The 16,570-nt window shown below is 36.6% G+C and overlaps 1 protein-coding gene across 1 annotated transcript; it reads left to right on the top strand.

Annotated features, from left to right (window-relative positions):
- The first annotated feature begins 2,283 nt into the window (after positions 1 to 2,283).
- Positions 2,284 to 12,488, top strand: LOC104096676 (wall-associated receptor kinase 2-like). The gene is made up of 4 exons (XM_009603081.4): positions 2,284 to 2,810; positions 3,310 to 3,803; positions 4,882 to 5,058; positions 10,962 to 12,488. The coding sequence occupies exons 1-4, from the start codon at positions 2,284 to 2,286 to the stop codon at positions 12,200 to 12,202; spliced, it is 2,439 nt and encodes an 812-aa protein (XP_009601376.1). The 3' UTR covers positions 12,203 to 12,488.
- The last annotated feature ends 4,082 nt before the right edge of the window (positions 12,489 to 16,570 follow it).

The raw sequence follows: 16,570 nt of genomic DNA, 5'->3' as shown, positions 1-16,570 counted from the left end.
GTAATTTCCACCTCTTGAAGAACTTTTTTCTCTTATAAGGCATTTCTTGAAGTCCTTGGTGATCATAGCCATTTCATCTTCCTCCAGATCATCACCTTCAGTGATTGTGAGGGCCAGGCTCCCTTCCTTCTTGGGCACATCCATCTTCATGGTCTACCTTCTAAGTTCATACGCAGTGAGATTTCCAATCAGCTCATCCAGTTTAAGAGTTGCAATGTTCTTAGATTCCTGAAGTGCAGTGATTTTGCTTTCCCAAAAAACTGGTAGAACCCTAGTCAGAATCTTCTCAACTTTGTCTTCTTCAATAAGAGTCCTTCCAAGAGACTTCAGCACATTAGTCAGTGTGGTGAACCTTATATACATCTCTTGGATAGTCTCTCCTTCCTTCATAGAGAAATTCTCATATTGAGAATATAGTAAAGTACCTCTGGACCTCTTCACCTGAGCAGTTTCTTCATGAGCCACTTGCAAAGTGTCCCAAATTTACTTGGCAGTAGTACAGCTTTGAATTTTGTTGTACTTGTCTGGACCAAGTCCACACACAAGCCATTTCTTGGCCTTAGCATTCTTCTCTCATTTCCTCAAGTCGTCAGCAGTGCAGTCAGCTCTTGTTTTTGGCACCTCTTCTCCTTCTGAATTTATCTTCATGGTAGCCAGTGGACCATTTGTGACAATGACCCATAGCTCATAGTCTTCTCCTATGATGTGATCTCTCATCCTGTTTTTCCACCAAGAGTAATACTGGCCATTGAAGAGTGGTGGCCTAGCAGTGGATTGCCCTTCCCAGTTTTCAGGTGGTACACTCATCTTGATCTTCTCCTAAGGTGTTAGCCTCTTCAAGGATAACCTGCTCTGATACCAATTGATGTTTTAACTTCAATACCACACAAGAGGGGGGAGTGATTTATGTGGTGTCCAATTTTTTGCATGCACAGATTATAGAAGGACCTGGTTCTTCTATGTGTTCCTTATCCTACTGTTGCGGAATAATAAATATATAAATTAAAGAACACAAGGATTTTTACGTGGAAAACACCTGGCTCAAAAGGTGAAAAAAATCACAACCTACTTCCCAGTAGGATTTTTCCAAAACTCTTCACTAAATTACTGATCCAAAAACTGCATTTACAAAATACTTTTGTAAACCTAGGATTAACTCTAATCCCGTTGTGGCAACCAGTCTCTAGCTGCTGCGATAACTTCATGTTAACTCTAACTTGAATACTCTGAGTACCTATTACAATTGCTTCTAGATAAAGCTGAAAGGTACAATATGAAAACACCTACTACAATTGAACTAGAATAAAAGACAGACACTTGGAGCTGGTTCTTCTATCTTATTCATAAAGTTTCAGGTTCGCACACTTGAATCACACACGAACTGTTTGCAAAAATGCCTTGCTATTTTGCTCTCAATTCACGTTTAACTTCTGCGTTTGTGCGTCACCTGTAGAATGAGAACTTCCTGCGATTTATAGAGTTAGTAGAGTAGAAAACAACTAGAGTTCTAATGCTACTCTTTCTTGGTGGAAGAGTTCTAGTTGATCTCAATCTCTAACTCCTCTCTTATCCTGGATAGTGTTTTCTTTGATTAAGGAGTCCTTCTCCATATCAATTATGCAACCCTTTTCGATCAGGAGATATCTATTATTATGCCAGATTTCGTTTATCTCCTGCATGTGCATTTCACGTGCTTTGAATCTGCCCGTGTCTATGCCTACCAGTGATGGACTTGGTTCATCCTTGAGTCCTTTGTCGATCTTCAAAACTATCCTTTACTTGGCCAACACTTCGAAATGGTGCATGACTTCTTGTGACAGAAAGAAGAAAGAGTAGAACGTTGACTAAACGTAATCCATGGATACAAACCAGAAAATATTATTCCCAGCAACACTTAAATGATCCCTTTTTCTTTTTCATTAACAGTAGTTAGTGTCCCGATCAACATGCTCATATCTTAATTATTTTACTTCCACCAGCTATTGAATACACTTTCCTTGCATTCATTTTTGTCTTTCCTCGTGGACTTTGATTTTGTCAAAGTCTTTGCTGTTTGGTGGGCACATTATTTCAGGACAACTTCGAATTGTCAACTGTCGTCGAAATCTTTATTCTACTCATACCTCATTGTCATTCGCAATACCAGAGAAAAGGAAAATAAAACTCTATGAAATTAGAGATTTTGTACTATCTAACTAGCTAAGGTCACTCTGTACTTATAGTTCTATATATGAATATCCTTTACTCGTTTCGTTCTTTTTAAATTAGTATCTCCCAGAAACCATGCAGCAGTATAAGCTAGTTTCTCTGTTTTCTTTTCAGCTCTCCTGTTTCTTTTCCTTTGTGCTAATAATCTTGACATTAGCCACTGCCCAAATTATCACCATTTCTCCTCCTCCCAACACCAACCCACCACCCACCAACACCAACCCACCACCAACTAACACTACCTCACCATCCACAAACACCACCACCCCTACCAACACAATCACCAAAGCTGCTAATATCACGAAACCAGGATGTCCGAAACAGTGTGGAAATCTTACAGTTCCATATCCATTTGGGATTGGCTTACGATCTGGTTGTGCCATTGATCCAAATTTTGAAATTAATTGTGTCACTAATGCAACAGGTTCTCAAACACCCTTCATATGGAACATCCCAGTTTACGATATTTCTGATGCTGAAATGCGCATATCAAGTACGTTAAATCGAAGGTGTTACTCATCTACAGGAGTATTGCTCCAAGATGATGTTGCTTGGATGAATTTAGGAAGCTCAAGTCCTTACAGTTTCTCTTCCCTCAACAGGTACTTCAATGCTGAATCATAAAAACATTTTTAACAATGTTTATATTTGAGTAATAAATTATACGTAGCAAATGGACGAGTTAGGTCAAATCTAAACGAATCAGAATATGTCAAATCAATAAACGTCTCATGATCCAGCTCACGCAAAGTTTGCTTGAGTGAAGCTGCGTCAAATAACGGTTGATAATCAATCGTCCAAACATGACCAAACCTCTCCTTTTCTATTTTGCTTTTTGAAAAAAAGAAGTGAAAACAAATGTATTTTTCTTAAATTATTAGCTTATGTATGTTTGGGCCGCTGGGTTACACTATTTTAAATCGTTTGATGGGTCATTATGACGTTAATCCGTTTGATCAAATCAACAAACTGATCATAACTCATAACTCAACCCGTTTAAACTTAGACGGATTGGGGGATTATTAAAAAGTAAGTAGATTTCTCCATCTCTTTACACCTATATAAAGTTGTTGAATTTAAATTATGAATTCACCTCTACAGATTCACTGTCGTTGGTTGTGATGAAGCTGCTATAATAGCTGGACGTGACTTCGCTAATGGCTGCCCCACTGTCTGTATTAGTTCCAGTCAAGTAGTTGAAGGAAGATGTATGGGTGCTGGTTGCTGTCAAATACCAATACCAAAAGGCTTGAAATATTTCAACACATCAATGCAAAGCTCGAAATTAAATCACACTGCTGTTTGGTCGTTTAATAAATGTGGCTATGCATTTCTTGGTGAGGCAAGTAGATTCGAATTTAAGGGTGTGCAGGATCTCAGTGATGTTAATTTTGTAAAGAAGATTTTGGATAGTGTTCCAATTGTGGTAGATTGGGCCATCGGAAATCTTAGCTGTGTTGAAGCACAGAAACGCAACGATTATGCTTGCCTGGAAAATAGTCGCTGCGTTGATTCTGATACTGGCCTTGGTGGTTATAGGTGCAACTGTAACTCCGGATACCAAGGCAATCCATACATTGGCCCAGGTTGCCAAGGTAACCTGATTTCTACTTTCACATTTTTTTATGATGATATTACTTAACTATTTCATCCATACCTGCTAACTTTCACACATTATTTGAACTTCTTTTTGTTTATGGTCAATTTGTCTTTTTATTTATTTATTTATCCCACTATCCCTAGAAAATCAATAGCACTCTCTCCTCTCCGTTTTATTTTTCTTGAACCTATTTACTTTTTGATTTGTTCCAATAAAAATAACCCCTTTCTAAATTTAGAAATAATTTAGCTTAAACTTTTAATTATATATCCTTAATGAGAAATTTTTATAATCACATAAATAATCTGGACCCCTTTCTGACTTGTTTAGGACCACAAATTCCTAAAGTATTCATTTTTTCTTAAACTCCACGATCATTCAAGCAGGTTCACATAAATTGAAACGGAGAAAGGAAATCCTATTTCTTTTTTTTCAAGAATAGTAGTTCCCTATTTGTTCTTTCGAGGCAATTTTCAAACCTTGACCTAACGTTGGAGATAAGGTGGGGTAGTTTGATCACCACTGGTATAATTTTTTTATGTCACTTGGTACTTTAAAAAGATAGATTTCTAATTTTCGGACTTAGATTATCACAAAATCAAAATAATTTTTTGGATAATACTATTACTTTACTCCAAGAAAAATATTTAGTTGACTTTTGAGGTGAAGTGGTCTAGCAGTAGTGTTTAAAGATTCAAAGCTATATAAATATTGTTTAGCATTTAAAGTATTAAGCTATATGATTTTCTACTTTTTTAGAGCTATATGATAAAAGAATATGGTGTAACATCAATTCGTCTCTCATCTTACTATAGGGTATAACAACTTCAACTAAATACGTCAAAAAAGAAAGATTAAAAAAAAACATCAAGAATTAATTTCTCTTAGTCCATCGAGACTATAACTCTATTCACCAAGATTTTGGTAGATCAAAAAAAAGTTCCTAGCAGTTTTTGCCTCTTTTAGAATTTGAATATGGTCTTCTGTGATCATCACACTTCATTGACTACTAGACCATTTTTTTTTGTGCTTAAGCATCACAAATTAATACGAGTTTTTTTTTTGTGGGCCAGATATTGATGAATGTGCAGATCCAAATGCAAATTCGTGTGAAAAGATTTGCGTAAACACGCCGGGGAGTTACAATTGTTCTTGTCCAGAAGGTTACACTGGTGATGGCAGAAAGAATGGACGTGGTTGTAATGCACCGAGCTCGAACTCTGAGTTCCCATGGATTAAGTTTTCTGTAGGTACGTTTTCTTAGAATTTAAACTTGTCTCTACTCGCATATAGTACATAGTATGTTCCAAGTTAAAAAATCAATGTTGTTTGAATTGTGATAGCATGTTATGTTGGGAATAAACCCCACAGAAATAATATTCACGGAATATTAATCTAGCACCGAGATATGGTAATTAACAAGAATAAAAGAATGACAACGACACTAAGATTTTTACGTGAAAAACCCTTTTGAATAAGGGAAAAAACTACGGCCCTGAGACGAGCTAATAATATCATTATAGCAAGGAATTTTATATTTTGTAGGTCTGAGTAAAATACTCCAAAGACCACTACAACACTCAAAGGAAATAACCTCTTTTGATATTCTCAACTCACTACAATATTGCTCTCTCTATTTTTCCTCTACACAGTCTATTTCTCACAATGCCTGAGAAATACTCTCTGCAACTATTGTGTTGTTTCTCTTTCTGTGTGATAAAATGAAGAAGCCGAAGCTCTCCTTTTATAGGAGAAATAGCTTACCTCTTCAACCAATCAGAATGAAGGATTGGTTGAAAATTTGCATTGCAAATTTTTTCTTTCTTCCGCCTAATAAGTTTGACATTTTCCTTCTGCAGCCTACTTTATTTGACAATAAGAAAGAAAAGATGGTTGTCAATCAATTTCTTCTTTAATTTATGGGATGGACCCCACAAATCTCCCTCTCCAGTCCTATTCACCTGAAGGAGGTTGCACTGTCTTCTAGTTTGAGTGCATACCGACAAGTTCTTTGCATAACTCGAACTTGTCTTTTGGTACGACCTTGGTCAACATATCAACAGAATTTTCACTCGTGTGAATCTTTTTGACATGTAAAGATTTGTTCTCCACCTGCTCACGAATCCAGTGATACCTCACATCTATATTCTTTATTCTTGCATGGTACATGGAGTTCTTGCTCAAGTATATTGCACTTTGACTGTCACAATAGACGACATACTCTTTTTGATGCAATTCCAACTCTTGAAGAAACCGCTTGAGCCATACCATCTCCTTGCCAGGTTCTGTAGCGGCAATGTACTCTGTTTCAGTTGTTGAAAGTGCAATACACTTCTGCAATTTAGACTGCCATGATATAGCTCCCTCTGAAACTGTAAAACAAATATCCAGTAGTGGATTTTCTATTATCAATGTCACCTGTCATATCAGCATCTGTATAGCTCTTCAAGATGGGATGAGATCCTGCAAAGCACAAACAATCTCTGTGGTACCTCTCAGGTACCTGAGTATCCACTTGACTGCTTCCCAATGTTCCTTTCCAGGATTTTCAAGGAATCTGTTAACAAACCCAACTGCATGAGCAATATCATATCTGGTGCATACCATTGCATACATCAAGCTTCCGACTGCTGAAGAATATGGAATTCTAGCCATGTTCCCTTTCTCCTCCACACTTGTAGGACACATCTTCTTGCTCAACTTTAGATGACTAGCAAGAGGTGTGATGACTGGCTTAGCATTCTTCATGTTGAAGCATTCTAGTACACGTTCAATATACTTCTCCTGAGACATCCACAACTTTCTGCTTGTTCGCTCTCGAACTATCTTCATACCTAGAATTTGTTGTGCTGGGCCCAAGTCCTTCATATCAAATGACTTGGACAAATCTCCCTTCAACTTTATGATCAGCCCCTTGTCTTTTCCTACAATTAACATGTCATCCATATACAGCAACAATATAATAAAGTTATTTTTAGAAAATCTTTTGAAGTATACACATGGATCAGAATATGTCTTTGTGTAAGTTTGGCTTTTCATGAATGAGTCAAACTTATTGTACCACTGCCTTGGTGCCTGCTTCAACCCATAAAGACTCTTATTCAGTTTGCACAACATGCGTTTCCTTTTAGCTACTTCAAATCCTTCTGGCTGCTCCATATAGATCTCCTCTTCCAAATCTCCGTGAAGAAATACAGTTTTCACATCCAATTGCTCCACTTCAAGATCTAGGCTAACTGCTAAGCTCAAGATTGTTTGAATAGAAGTCATTTTGACAACAAGTGAGAAAATTTTATCAAAATCAATACCTTTCTTCTGTTCGAAGCCTTTTACCACCAATCGAGCTTTGTATCTGACCAGCTTGCCATTTCCATCTTTCTTGAGTTTAAAGACCCACTTACATTTGAGTGGTCTTTTACCCTTTGAAAGTTCAACCAGCTTGTACGTGCCATTTCTCTGCAAAGATTCCATCCCCTCTTGTATGGCTTTCATCCACTGGTTCTTTTCTGGATAGGACATCACCTCCTTAAGACTTTCTGGCTCGCCCTCATCACTGATGAGGACATACTCTGTAGAAGGGTACCTGCATGACTCTACCCTTGGCCTTTCTGATCTCCTCAAAGGTTGAGGTTGTTCTTCTCACTGAGTGGGGTGATCCACTTGCTCGACATCATCATCAAGTTTCTCCCCATGCTCAATAACCTCACCAGGTTGCTCCCCCTGCTTAGCAACCTCGTCGATCGTACTTTCTGCACTTGTGGGATTGTTAGAAGTAGAAGGAATAGTAACAAGGTTAGGAATAATACCATTCTTGGCCTTCTCTGGCATATCATCAACAGTTCCAACTTCACTTTCTCGGAAGACTACATCTCTACTTCTGATGACCTTCTTCTTTACGGGATCCCACAATCTGTATCCGAATTCTTCATCACCATATCCGATAAATATGCAAGGAACAGATTTATCATCCAGCTTTATTCTCTGCTCCTTTGGTACATGTGCAAAAGCTTTGCAATCGAACACCTTCACATGCGAGTAGGACACCTCCTTGTTGGTCCAAACTCTCTCTGGGATGTCAGACGCCAACGGAACTGATGGACTCCTATTGATCAGGTAACAGGCTGTCTGAACTGCTTCACCCCAGAATGACTTAGGCAGTTTAGCCATTCTAAGCATGCTTCTCACCTTCTCCACAATGGTGCGATTCATCCTTTCGGCTATGCCATTGTGTTGTGGGGTTCCAAGAACTGTCTTTTCATGTATGATCCCATGGTTCGAACAGTACTGTTCAAATTCCCTTGAAGTGTACTCACCTCTATTATCACTTCGGAGACACTTTAGCTTTTGGCCTGTCTCCCTTTCCACCATAGCATGAAACTTCTGAAAAACTTGAAACACTTGATTTTTGGTTTTCAAAATATGAACCCATAATTTTCGTGAAGCAACATCAATAAAAGTAACAAAATATTTGTTACCGCCCATCGATTCAATTTCCATTGGACCACAAACATCAGAATATACCATATCAAGTATATTCAATTTTCTTTGAGACGTTGTCTGAAATGAGACTCTATGCTGCTTACCAAATAAACAGTAGTCACAGGGTTTTACCGTTGTACTTTTATCATAAGAAATGAGTGATTTCTTGGCAAGAATCTGCAATCCCTTCTCGCTCATATGACCCATTCTTTTGTGCCACAAATCTGCAGAAATCTCATCTTGTGCCGCGTTCAATTTACCTTGGCATATTTCTATATTTGTCCTGTACAACGTGCCATGAGCAACTCCCTTTGCAATCACCAATGATCCCTTGGTGGGTCTCCACTTTTGATTTGCAAAATAGTTCTCGTATCCATCTCGGTCTAAAGCAATTCCCGAGATCAAGTCAATCCGCAAATCAGGTACATGTCAGACATCCTTCAGAACCAATGTGCATCCGACATTTGTCTTGATACAAATGTCACCAATCCCCGCAATCTTTGAGTAACTTGTGTTACTCATTCTCACAAGGCCAAAATCACCCGCCACATATCTGCAAAAAAGATCTTTTACCGGTGTGGCATGGTAAGATGTTGATGTATCAACTACCCATTTCGACTTTGGACCTGATAAGTGCATGCATTCCTCTTCCTCGTTTATACAGAGGACAACATTATCATTGTTTTGCACCATGGCGGTTGTGTTGTCGTCATTTTTTTGGCCACTAGTTTCACCTTTGGTCTTCCTTGGATTTGGGCAATCTCTTTTGAAGTGACCTGGTTGATCACAATAGTAGAAATTTCTAGCTCTTGATTTGGATCAGTTCTTAGACTTCCCACGAACTCCGGATCTACCATAGTTGTTCGAACTCCTTTGATAACTCCTGCCTCTACCTTCTGTGATGAGAGCATGTCCTTGATTTTCAGGCTTCTTTCTCATTTTCTCATTGAGTAGAAGAGCCGATGTGACATCTTTTAACTCAATGGTAGTCTTATCGTGCAGGATGGTTATTGCCAGATTATCGTACGAAGATGGCAACAAGTTCAATAGCAAGATGGCTTTATCTTCTTCCTCGATTTTTAGTCTGAGATTGGCGAGCTGTGTAATTAGTCCGTTAAACACATTTAAATGTGATAAAAAATTTGTACCTTCACCCATGTGTAGGGCGTATAGCTTCTTCTTCAGGTATAATTTATTTGTTAGTGTTTTGGACATGTATAGGCTTTCCAACCTTGTCCAAATGCCACGTGCGATTTCTTCATCAATAATGTTATTTACCACATCATCTGATAAGTGCAACCTGATTGCACTAGCAGCCCTTTCATCCAAGTCAGCCCAATCCTCAGCTTTCATGGTATCATACATTTTAGCATCAACATCTAGTACCATGTATAATCCTTGTTGGATGAGCAGATCTCTCATCCTTCTTTGCAATGTTGAGAAATCGCTATCTCCGTTAAATTTTGCTACCTCTTACTTTACTCCGGACATTTTTATTTTTCACCGAGTATAGTACTACCGACAGTGAATAGTATTTCTATGAACGAGCAGAACCTGAGCTCTGATACCAGTTGTAGGGAATAAATCCCCACAGAAATAATATTCACTGAATAATAATGTAGCACCGAGATACGGTAATTAACAAGAATAAAAGAGTGACAACAACACCAAGATTTTTACGTGAAAACCCCTTTTGAATATGGGAAAAAACTACGGCTCTGAGACGAGCAACTAATATCACTATAGCAAGGAATTTTATACTTTGTAGGTCCGAGTAAAATACTCCAAAGACCACTACAACACTCAAAAGAAATAACCTTCTTTTGATATTCCCACCTCACTACAATATCGCTCACTCTCTATTTTTTCTCTACACAGTCTATTTCTCACAATGCCTGAGAAATACTCTCTGCAACTATTGTGTAGCTTCTCTTTCTGTGTGATAAAATGAAAAAGCCGAAGCTCTCCTTTTATAGGAGAAATGGCCTACCTCTTCAACCAATCAGAATGAAGGATTGGTTGAAAATTTGCAATGCAAATTTTTTCTTTCTTCCGCCTAAGAAGTTTGACATTTTCTTTCTCGAGCCTACCTTATTTGACAATAAGAAAGAAAAGATGGCTGCTAATCAATTTCTTCCTTAATTTATGGGATGGACCTCACATGTTAGTTAGTGATTATCATAAAAACTAAGTGATCTCATTGTATAACTATTATTTAAAACTTTAGTGCATACAACTTAAAGAAGCAAAAATATGAGTATCGTAGTTCTGACCTAATCCCTCTATGTCCAAGAATGTTGAGTAGAATCAACAAGGATTGCATAATTTCTTTTACAAGAAAACTTGAGTGGAAATTAAACTATCTTGTGTCAAAAGGCCAAATGCTTTTCTTGTGAATTCACTAGACATTTCCATTAGATTTTCAAGTGAAAGTACAGCTCATAACTCTATATATATTTACAAGTTGTCAATATGAGCCATGGAACAGTATCGTGCTCTTTCGATTATTACATTAATTACACGCCCCGCTAACTCTCCTTTGAAAAAGTCATTCATAAACATAGTAGTAATTACTAGTTTCTTGAAGTGAAAATAATTCATATCTATAGCTAATATCCTGCTCTCTCTCTAATTCAAATAAAAAGGGGTTTAAATTTTGTTTTCATGAACACAGGTATGGGAGTTGGTTTTATGTCCTTAGTGGTTGGGACAACTTGGCTCTATTTCAGCATCAAGAAAAGAAAACTCATTAAACTTCGGGAAAAATTCTTTCAACAAAATGGCGGTTTGCTTTTGAAACAACGAATATCTTCTGACGAGGGTGGTGTGGAAGCAACCAAAGTTTTTACGGCGGAAGAGCTGAAGAAGGCTACAAACAACTATGCGAATGATAGAATTCTTGGTCGTGGTGGAAATGGCATTGTCTATAAAGGTATTCTACCTGATAATCGCATAGTTGCAATTAAGAAATCTAAGTTTGTGGACGAGGATCAGGTTGAGCAGTTCATTAATGAGGTACTTATTCTTACTCAAGTCAATCACAGAAACGTTGTGAGACTCTTTGGATGTTGTTTGGAAGCTGAAGTTCCTTTACTGGTCTATGAATACGTTTCTCATGGAACTCTTTATGAGCATATCCACAATCAAAATGGAGCGCCTTGGTTATCTTGGCAAAATCGGTTAAGAGTTGCTAGTGAGACAGCAAGTGCACTTTCTTACCTTCATTCATCCGCGTTAATGCCCATAATTCACAGAGATGTCAAGTCTGCTAATTTATTATTGGATGATGTTTATACTGCGAAAGTGGCAGATTTTGGAGCTTCAAGACTAATCCCTCTTGATCAAACACATCTTGCTACATTGGTTCAAGGGACATTAGGATACTTGGATCCTGAATATTTTCGCACAAGTCAGTTGACTGAGAAAAGTGATGTTTATAGTTTTGGAGTAGTTCTTGCCGAACTTTTGACAGGAATGAAACCTATTTCAAGGGACAGAAATAACGAGGATAAAAATTTGGCAGAGTATTTTGTTTTATCCATGAGAAAGAATCAATTGTTTCAAATTCTTGATCGCAGAGTGGTAAGAGAAGGAAGCCTCGAGCAACTTCAAAAGGTGGCTGAGTTAGTGAAGAGTTGTCTTAGTTTGCATGGTGAAGATAGGCCTACTATGAAGGAAGTAGCAATGGAACTTGAAAGTTTAAGAAAGTTTACCAAAAATAACCCTTGGCCTAATGCAGAGAAGGAAGATGAATCATCAGATCTTTATACAATTCAATTTGACTCTAATACAAGTGTCAACAACTTATCTGGACAATACAATTCCAACTCCAACACAAATAGTACTAGCAATTTTTCCGGACAATATAGTGCGGATAGTTCTTCATTTATATTTAATAGAAATATCCCGCGGTGATCCAAACCAGAAGGCTAAAATATGATGATTGATGAAGATTTTCTGCAGTTGTACGTTCTTTCCTTCCCGCAGTCATTCTTCAATGTTAAAATTTCTGATGTAATTTTGTTTGATTTTGATTTGTATTTTCTCTTTATATTTTGGTTTACATATTGCCTTACCTCCGACTAAACTTATTAAATGTGTTGTTCTCATTGTTGTAAGAAAAAAATTGTTGTTTATTGTATATTTGTATATCATTTAATTATTTATTGAAAAATAAATTGATGTATGTTCGATCTAGGAATATCAACATTTGTTTGCTTAATCTAAGGTCTCTCAGTTTTAGGTAACTACTTTCAGTTAATCATTTTTATTAGCAATTCATCAACTTAACTGGTGTGTGCTCTGAGAGAGTGGATGCAGTTCAGAAACTTGCATTAGGAATCTATTTACATTATCGATCCCCATGACTGAAAGTACAAGATGGCCTACTTTCTAGGTTTTGCACCTCAAGCACAAAGAAGGGAAAAAATAAAATAAAAGTACCCCGTCAAAATTTTTCATAGAACTAGAGAAAACATTCTTCAAACTCACGTGAGAAGAATGAACGAAGAAAAAAACCTTACTTACTCGTTCCTCAATCCCGCTAGATTGCACGAAGTGTTGAATAAAGGAAGAAGAACGAAATAAAAGATAAATCACGTTTTTGAAGCAGGAGTTTAAAAAAACTAATCACCAATATTTATTTTCAGCATATTGAATCCTTTAAGAGGCTTTACAATGAATAAACTTAATGGGGATAAGAAAAAACAATACTAATTAAACTAGAATTAAAACAAAGTTAAGAAAAACCTATTCTAACTAAAATAGGAAAAAAGAAATTCTAGGAGGAATGAAATATCAAATAACAATCACAATTTGACTACAACTACAAATATAATCCTACTAAAATAAAAATTAAATTACTAAGAAACAAGAAATTAAAAAATCTAAAAAGAAATCATAATCTTAAATGGATTCTTGGACTTCTTAAATCTCTTGAGATTCTTGGGCCTCAATTGGATTAGTACTAATTAGTAAACATTTTGAATTCATGGCCCAATTCTCCAAATCCATTGGCATCTTCATGAGCCCAATAAGCCTCCATTGCGGTAGAAAACATGATCTTTACTTGTGCTTCTCTAGCATTATGATTTGAGCTTGTACGTTCATTATTCTCCCCTGGCTGAAAAGGATTCACCCTCGAGTCATCGGATAGTAAGAAGCAAAAACTGATACATTGAAGATATATGTGATAGTTCTAAGTCATTTGGGAACTCCAAGTGATAAGCATTATCACCAATCTTTTGCAGCACCTTAAAGGTCCCCCAACATGCTTTTGTAAATTCAAAAACTTGCGGTTTGGAAATATCTATTTACTCAAATGAACTCAAACTAGGTTGCCTTCCCTGAACATCACATGTTTCTTATGCATATGAGCCTTTTCTTTATATTTAGCATTTTGTTTTTCGATATGTGCCCGAACTTTCTCATGTAATTTCTTGAGTTGCTTAACTCGATCAACAACATCTCAAATAAAAGAATAAGTAACAAGAAGAGGGAAAAGACCAAGTGGTCCATGAGGATTTTTACTAGGGAAAATGCATAACGCCCTCAACCTATGACCGACGTTCAACCTACACACATTTCCTTCTCGGAGCTCCTATTACCCCCTTGAACTATTATAAAGTGAAATTATTGTACCCTAAATACTGACGTGGCAAAGTATGTGTATTTCACTCTCTTTGAGAGTGTGAGAAGCCCTTTTCGGGGGTACTATTACACCTTTCTTTTCTTTTTTTTTTCTTAGTCTTTTGTCTTTTACTTTTTCTTCTTCTTCCCCAGATGACAAAGCCACCATTGAAAGGCATTGAGCTCCATTTACAACAACATTCCTTTGAAAATTTATTTTTTAACTTTAGATTAGTACTTTTTCCTCTATATTTTATGGGTTTATTCTTATTTTTGCATTAGCAAAAAAACAAATTTAAATTTGATTATATGTAAATTTGTCATCTTTTTATTGAATATTACACTTAATTAATTCTGACATTAACTTAAACTAATACTGTTTTCCTTTCTTTTCGAAAATATACAGTCCTTTTCTTAAAAATTTGGCGGCAGCGATGACAAAAAAATTATCGTACGTGAATATTATTTTTTAAACCGAAATTGAAATCGGAGAATTAAAATTTTGGAGTTCATTGTTGTCATATTGTTGCTATTAGTCATGAAAGAATAGAATAATAGATCAAAATAAGGATTATAATGAGAGAGAGAAAAAAAACAAAGTATACGCATGGCAGGCGAGTGTGTTTCACCTCCCAAAAAAAATCTAATTATGACATTTTAATTCATGAAGCAAAATACCTAGATTCTAATTGACTATTTCAGTTTGACCATCAGTTTGGGGATAATGAGAAGTGCTAGGTGTTAGCTTAGTATCAAGTTTAGCCCATAAAGTCCTCCTAAAATGACCTAGGAACGTTGAATCTCTATCTGAAACAATGATTTTGGGAATTTCATGCAATTTCACACCTTAATCAAAGAAGAGATCAACAATATTTGTAACATCTGGAGTCTTATCGCAAGGAATAAAGCGGGCCATTTCGAAAAACCATCAACAAAAATGAAGGTGGAATCTTTACCCCTTTGAGTTCCTTTAGCATATTTATCCCAACACAAAGTCCATGCTAATATATTCCCAAAATTGATTAGGAATTGGCAGAAGAGTGTAAAGATTCAAAGTGCTTTTGTGTAATTTTGCCTTTATACAAGTTTTACATCTTTCAACTAGCTTGTTGACATCCCGAACGATCTTAGGCCAGTATAAATTTTCTTGAACTAGGCGTAGAGTCTTTATTTATCCAAAGTGGCCAACTAGCCCTCCCTCGTGGGACTCACGGATTATAAATTTGCGCAAACTCCCATGTGGAATACAAAGTTGCCTATCATAATAAAAATAGCCATCTATAATCATAAACACATGCTAAGGACACTCCCCGCATTGACTCGAGATAGATCCAAAGTTTGGATCTATTTCATATAATTCTTTTATGTGATCAAGACCTACAATAACATTTTTTATGGCAGAAAGAAAACAAGGCTTGCGACATAATGCATTAGCCACTTGATTGACCTTCTCAGCCTTGTGTTTAAGAACGAAGTAAAAGACTTGCAAAGATTTTAACCACTTAGCATGTCTAGTGTTGAGTTCTTGTTGGCCATTCACATATTTTAAGGCCTCATGATCAGAAAAAAGCACAAATTCTCGAGGGAAAAAATAGTGGCTCTAATAAGAAATCACTCTAACAATGGCATAAAACTCCTTGTCATAAGTGGAATTCTTTAACTTTTCATCATTTTGTTTCTCACTAAATTAAGCAATAGGTCTACCTTCTTGTCCAAGAACAGTTCCAACCCGAACTCCAGAAGTATCACATTCAACTTCAAATATTACATTAACGTTGGGCAAAGCAATCATGCACGCATGAGTCATCTTTATCTTAATCAATTCAAAACTTTGGGAACATCCATCTATTTAAATAAGTTTCCCTTCAAAGAATCAGTTATATGAGCAACAAAAGAGCTAAATTGTTTTATAAAATACCGATAGAAAGAAACCATACCATGAAGTGGTGTTACCATCCCGAATCCCATAAAAGCCGTGACGATGCCAAAAACTGCTTGCTAGACAAACCAATATTAAATATATAAAAATAAATTCAATAACAATAAGGAATAGTCTCAAAAGCAGAATAAGATAAATAACGGTAGCTAGCAGTGATACAACTAAAATACCATCCCAGAACTAGGTGTCAACGAGTACATGAGCTCTATAGAATAAATAAGTACAACGGTCTGAACAATGATACAATACTGTCTGAAGGTAAATGAAGGGACACCAAGGCTTGCAGACTGAAACAATATTGCTACCTTGAAATTACCAACGGGTACCGGAGCAACTCTCTATCAATCAGCTCTATCACCAGCACCTGGATTTGCACATCAAATGTAGAGTGTATTATGAGTACAACCGAGCCTATGTACTCAGTAAGCATCAAGCCTAACCTTGGATTGAAGATAGTGACGAGATTAGTAAAGTACTTTATCCACTTTCAACGGTCAACGATAACAGTAACAACATAATGATAATAAGAAAGGAAAAGCAGCTTAAGAATAACAAGTTCAACTTATTCACATTAACAGAAAATAGGCATGTTTTCCAATCAAATCAGTTAAGTCATCAATCTCAAACATATAAAGCATCAATAATTGGCATGAGGATGATACATCTTTATGCCTGCATGACAAGTAACAGTGCCAGAATCAATGAGTTCATAGTTA

This window comes from Nicotiana tomentosiformis, chromosome 7, assembly GCF_000390325.3.
Source record: "Nicotiana tomentosiformis chromosome 7, ASM39032v3, whole genome shotgun sequence".
Taxonomy (NCBI): Eukaryota; Viridiplantae; Streptophyta; class Magnoliopsida; order Solanales; family Solanaceae; genus Nicotiana; species Nicotiana tomentosiformis.
This window is presented reverse-complemented; position numbering and strand designations above follow the sequence as displayed.